Source organism: Mastomys coucha, unplaced genomic scaffold (assembly GCF_008632895.1).
Source record: "Mastomys coucha isolate ucsf_1 unplaced genomic scaffold, UCSF_Mcou_1 pScaffold18, whole genome shotgun sequence".
Lineage (NCBI taxonomy): Eukaryota > Metazoa > Chordata > Mammalia > Rodentia > Muridae > Mastomys > Mastomys coucha.
The window spans coordinates 94,195,180-94,201,291 of record NW_022196900.1 but is presented as its reverse complement, the minus strand read 5'-3'; the positions used below and the strand labels follow the sequence as shown (position 1 = coordinate 94,201,291).

The window sequence follows — 6,112 nt, the reverse complement described above, 5'->3', positions numbered from 1 at the left end:
GGGGGGTGGGGGAAAGAGGGGAGAAACAAGTTCGGAGAAGGGAGAGCACACAGCACACCAGGGCAAATCCAGCCAGGCAAGCTTCTGCAGGTCCTTGGTGTAACCTCTGTTCCCTGGAGAGTAGGGGCCAGCAAAGGGAGGGGCACTCCGTAGCCCCTGGTGGCTCACACCTTGGAGGTCAGCTCCTGCTGGTGCGAGGTGTCGTGGCACAGAGGGTGCGCTGGGCTCCCTGGAGCTGCTCTTTGGCCCTTGCATGGAGACAAGACGAGGGATGGCACTCATGGGAGTAAACTGAGGACAGAGAGCAGAAGAGAGAATGACCCATGTCTCTGCCACTTCACTGTGTAGGCCACTGTGCCCTCAGACCTCACCTGTAAATACGCACGTCCTTTTGTTGCCCCCACTGAGCCCAGTCCAGAGTCCACTGCCTCAGAGACTGGTGCTCCGCCTCTTAGGTTTGAGTAGCAGATCTGCCCTTTCACCTGCTGAAAACAGCAAGTGGTTGGGCCCTTTGGAGCCGCCACAGCCTCCTCCTCTTCCTCCTCCCCCTTCCCCCCTCCTGTTTTTCCTTTTCCTCTGTGAGTTGGGCCATGGCACCCCCACCCTGTGGCCCTGGTGAGGTGGGTTCTATGCCCCTGTACTGGTGAGGTAGGCTATATAGATCCCATGCCCCTGGTGAGGTGGCCTGTAGGCCCCATGTTCCTGATGAGGTTGGCTCTAGGCCCCTGCGTCCCTGGTTAGGTGGGCTGTAGGCCCCGTGCCTCTGGTAGGGTAAATTGTAGACCCCTTACCCTTAGTGGGATGGGCAGTAGGCCCCGTGCCCCTGGTGGGGTGGGCTGTGGGCCCCGTGCTGCTGGTGAGGTGAGCTGTAGACCCCGTACCCCTGGTGGTGGGGGTGGGACTGTAAGCCCCGTGCCCCGAGTGAAGTAGGATGTGAAGAGAATGAAAACTATAAGTCCATTTCTGGATCTGCAGAGCCTCCAAGGTAAGCCCCTTCTATATTTACTCCAAGTTGAGTGCAAGGGGTTTTGAATCCTCTGTGACACCCTGGGTTTCTTGGGGTCCTCACAGCAGGCTCAGGGCTCTTGGCACCCATGTCCTTGCACGTCTACAGGTCTCTTTGAGCCTGGAGACATGCAGTATGAGTTGAATCGAAACAACCTGACTGACCCTTCGCTCTCCGAGATGGTGGAGGTGGCGCTCCGGATCCTGACGAAGAATCCCAAAGGCTTCTTCTTGCTAGTGGAGGGTAAGAAGTGATAGAGACAAACCTTCCAGAAACATGACGTGGGTTAGGCGATGGAGTGGTACAGCCCTCAAAGGGAACAGCCGGTTTTAGGGTGAAGATCGGATGTGGTAGATGCTCCCCGCCAAGGCGGTGGGAATTCAGAGGACTGCCTGTCTACCAGCCCAGTCTGAGAGGGCTTCCTGGCAGAGGAGAAGCCATCTTCCTTTGAGAAGTCTCTCAGCCCTGGTTGTGGAGGGCTGTGGAGATGGCAGGGTTCTTGTCCACATGCTACCATCCATGGCTGTGAGATCATCACTAAGCATTTTGGTAAAATGAGGCTAAAAATTGTCCCTTGTCGTAGAGCGGTGACTCTGCCCCATCATGCACAGAAGTAAAAAGCAAGAACTAAGTCAGGATTGAGGGTGATGGCTCAGTCGTCTCCCTGGTGCCTGTCACACAAGCATGAGGACCTGAGTTCAGAGCCTTTAATTCAGGCAGGGTAATGGGCGCCTGTAGTCATGGTGTGGACACAGATGGATCCCTGTGGCTTGGTGGCCAGCTAGCCTAGCTGACTTCATAACTGTCAAGCTCAGTGAGAGACCCTGTCTCAAAAAAAAAAAAAAAAGGTGGGGGGCAAGGGAGATGGCTCAGCAATTAAGAGCACTGACTGCTCTTTCAAAAGTCCTGAGTTCAAATCCCAGCAACCACATGGTGGCTCACAACTACCCGTAATGAGATCTGATGCCCTCTTCTGGTGTGTCTAAAGACAGCTACAGTGTACTTATATATAATAATAAATACATCTTTAGCAGAAGAAGAAGAAGAAAAAGACCCAGCTCTTGCAGAAGGCCCAAGTTCAGTTCCCAGCACCCATATCAGAGTATCAGAGAGCTCACAATCATTTCCAGTTCTAGAGGCACTGGGCAGGTCCAAAAGCCAGGGAGAAAGGTTACGCAGATTATCTGGGCACAGAGGTTAAAAATTGTGGTGAAAATACTGGGCATAAATTTCTGGCCAAATAGTACAGACTTGTAAAATATATGCTGTATAAAAATTAAAAAAAAACTTTCTGGCCAAAAATCCAATCTAGGGTATCAGACAGCCTTTTCTGGCCTTTATAGGTACCCTGTACATATATGCACACACATACACAGAGAGAGAGAGACAGAGAGACAGAGAGAGACAGAGACAGAGAGAAAGAGAGACAGATACAGAGAGAGTGACAGAGAAAGAGAAAAAGAGACAGAGAGAGGAAGATAGAGAGAGAGTGACAGAGAGAGAGGCAGACAGACAGAAATGGTGGTACAAGCCTTCAGTGCCAGCATTTGGGAGGCAGATATCTGAATTTGAGGCCAGCCTACATAGTGAGTTCTGGGACAGCCAAGGCTACAACAAAAAAATCCTGTCTCAAAACAAAACAACAAACAAAAAACAATAAATAAATAATAAGATAGCTTAAAACTAAATAAATAAAGGGGGAAAGTGGTTGAGAGAAGACACGTAGGCACACACCCATGTGGAGCCATGCGCACAAGGCACACAGTAGCCAGCAACTCCATAAGCCCTGGGGGAGCGGAGAGTAAACCTTATCCCTCAGTGTTTCCATTGCTGCCATTGTAATTACATAGTAGCCAAAGCAACAATAGGAGGTAACAGAGTTTCCAGAATCTTCCAGAATTTCTACAGCCCTTGCCCTTTGTGGTCCCTTGGGTGGCCCTGCTGAGATATGCAGTTCTCACCCCATGAAGACATATGGGCAGGTCTACACACACACACACACACACTCACACAGAAGTCCCCAATATACACATACCGGCTTGGGCCCTTCCACCCTCCAGAGGCCAGTGGCCGCCTGCCCAGCGAGGCTGTCTTCTTGCCAAGCCCTGGGGTTCCCACCAGCACAGCGGTCTCAGCCTGGCCCCAAGCAGGCCTCTGATCTGAGGAAGCGCCAGGAACCAGTGGTGGTGAACACGGGTCCCCTGGGAGTGGTCCTCTTTGTGAACAGGGCCAGGCCAGCCTGCCAGGCCAGCTGCTCCCACAACCACAACAAAGGGAAGGCCAGCCTGCCTGCCCTGCCAACCCACCAGCCAGGCCGGCAGTGAGGGTGAATGAAGTTAGTGGAGAGGGAGCACCGCCTGGCTCCCCAGCTCACGACCCTCAGAACTGAGAGTGACCACTAGGTGGCGTCCTGAAGAAAGCTAAGGCCTGCATATTCCTACACTAAGGGTCTAGCGTTACCGGACTCAACCTTCCATTGGCCTTTCTGCAAGGCCACTATGACCTGACTTGTGCCAGACTGAAGTCCCCATGCTTTCTGCTTACAGGGATGTGTTCATGGACAAAGCAAAACTATGGGCTTTGGAATGGGTTGGACCCGAGCCCCTATCCACTACTCCCGTAGGAATGCTACTCCTCCATGCTTCCTCAGTCACGCCATCTGAGACACCCCCACTGCCCAGGGTTGTCAAGGGAATCAAACGCGGTGCCTCTTTGTCATGCCAAGCACACAGTAGGGACTTAGGCATGCTTCCCCGCCCTTCCATCCCTTTCCCTCCGCTGAAGGCTTCAGCCACCCCTTAAAACAGCTGAGGATGCTGAGCTAGGAGCAGAGGCATGTGGAAGAGATCCAGGCTTGCTCCCTCCTCTGTGGCTCTGCTTTCCCCACGTGCCCTGCCCCCCTGTATTCCCCTTGCTCAGCCTCTGAAGGCCATTTGGCTGTGAGATGCCCGAGGTGGACCTGGCACAGGGAGTCCCTGGTAAAGGTCAGCTGTCATCCCCTATCAAGGAGATGTTAATCTATGACAGTGTCCCGGGGCCTGTGAGGGCAGGGCTCCCTCCCCTGTCACCTCATGGGAAGCCTTTGTCTTGATGTCCCTAGGAGGCAGGATTGACCACGGGCACCATGAGGGTAAGGCCAAGCAGGCGCTGCATGAGGCAGTGGAGATGGACCAGGCCATCGGGAAGGCGGGCGCCATGACATCCCAGAAAGACACGCTGACCGTGGTTACTGCTGATCATTCCCACGTTTTCACGTTCGGTGGATACACACCCCGGGGCAACTCCATCTTTGGTGAGTACCCTCTGCCCAGGGTGGGAAAGGCAGCAAAGCATGCTGGGATCCCATGAGAACTGAGGACTACGGTTGAGATACTGGTAGGGGATGGGAGAACCCGAGAGAGCTGAACACCTGGGCGATGGGTGGGCACGTAGAGTATGGCAGCAGAGAGAATGAGGGGGGCCGGGGTAGATGATGAGAGGGGTAGAGGAGAGAGGAGATAACTGGAGGGATGAAAGGCCTGGGATTTGTATGGTAGCTTCATGGAGGTAGTTCTGGCTCCGAAGGAGGATCACGAGAAATACCAAGCCACAACAGACCCCAAGGAACTCGGTTACGGGGCTGCTGGCCGGGCTGTCCATCGTGACCTTGGGCCCCTTTCCTGCTCAGGTCTGGCTCCCATGGTGAGCGACACGGACAAGAAGCCCTTCACGTCCATCCTGTATGGCAACGGGCCTGGCTACAAGGTGGTGGATGGCGAACGGGAGAACGTCTCCATGGTGGATTATGGTGAGACTGTGGAGGCCAAGGCTGAGAGGGAAAGGGTTTCTGTCCTTCAAAACTCAGCCACTGGTGTGGTCCAGGAGTAGTCCAGATTTCAGTCAGAGTCTCAGCTCGGGCTTGCTCCTGTACTCAGGTAACTCTGACCTTGGACACGTGATTTAATGTCTCCATTGAAAGGCTTTTGCCTTCTGGGGACTTTACCCTGGAAGATGCCACGGGTCTGGTGAGCCTCGCTTGGTGCCTGGCCTATGGAGGCGCCACATGTGCTTTATGAGATGAATCCTCTGTAAGGGGCTGGGAGTGTGGTCTCCTGGGTGAGGCAGATGTGTCTGGTGAAATGCCTTCCCCGGGTTGCCGGGTCCCGGCTTCCTCTCCTGTAAAAAGGACCTTCAAACCAGTCTTGGGGGAGGGGGTGATGAGGAAAAAAGGGATATTTCTATTACAGCACTGAGGTTCAGGCAGGCACTCAAAAGATATTTCTGACCTACAGCTCACAACAACTACCAGGCCCAGTCCGCTGTTCCCCTGCGCCATGAGACCCACGGTGGGGAAGACGTGGCGGTCTTTGCCAAGGGCCCAATGGCACACCTGCTTCACGGCGTCCATGAGCAGAACTATATCCCCCATGTGATGGCGTATGCCTCCTGCATTGGGGCTAACCTTGACCACTGTGCCTGGGCCAGCTCAGCAAGCAGCCCCTCCTCAGGGGTCCTGCTGCTTCCACTGGCTCTGCTCCCCCTACGTACCCTGTTCTGAGGGCCCAGATCCCAGGAGCCCACAATGAACAGCCAGCTCCCCTCCCTTGGTGGCCCCCCCACCAGGCAGCCCACACTCAAGGGAGAGGATCCAGGCAACCTCCAGCAGGAACAGAAGTTCGCTACCTGCCTCACCACCATCCGGAATCCTCCATGGGCCAGATTCCTGGCTCTGCCTTTATTCCCTAGCCACTGGCTGCCCTTTGGCCAGCAAGGGCAGGTTTCTCTCTTGGGCAGGCAGGACATAGACTGCACAGATTCCCAAAGCACCTTATTTTTCTACCAAATATATTCTCCAGACCCTGCAACCTCCATGGGACATTCCAGATCTGACCTTCTCTCCCCTGTCCCTTCCCTCTGGAACACTGGGCCCCATAGTCACGGCCAGTCTCCAAGCCCAGCCCTCCCTGGGGGGAAGACCGGGTCTGCTCAGGATGAGACTCCCAGGAAGCCACCTCCGGAGTTGGCTGTCTACCCAGGGTGGCCAGGCTGGAAAGAGCAGCCCAGCCGGACAGGACACACACACTCCCCACCCAACTGTAGAGACTCGCCAACCCCTCACTGAAGTAG

General features: G+C 54.6%; 1 protein-coding gene across 2 annotated transcripts in view; it reads left to right on the top strand.

Annotated features, from left to right (window-relative positions):
* Nucleotides 1–6,112, top strand: part of Alpl (alkaline phosphatase, biomineralization associated) — a 52,691-nt gene extending 46,579 nt beyond the window's left edge. The window contains exons 9-12 of one of the 2 annotated variants that reach the window (XM_031379146.1): nt 1,115–1,249; nt 4,107–4,298; nt 4,674–4,793; nt 5,278–6,112. In XM_031379146.1, the coding sequence (XP_031235006.1) occupies nt 1,115–1,249; nt 4,107–4,298; nt 4,674–4,793; nt 5,278–5,543 (713 nt within the window). In that variant the 3' untranslated portion in view covers nt 5,544–6,112. The remainder of the gene's footprint in view (nt 1–1,114; nt 1,250–4,106; nt 4,299–4,673; nt 4,794–5,277) is intronic. The other variant, XM_031379147.1, reaches the window with a different exon arrangement.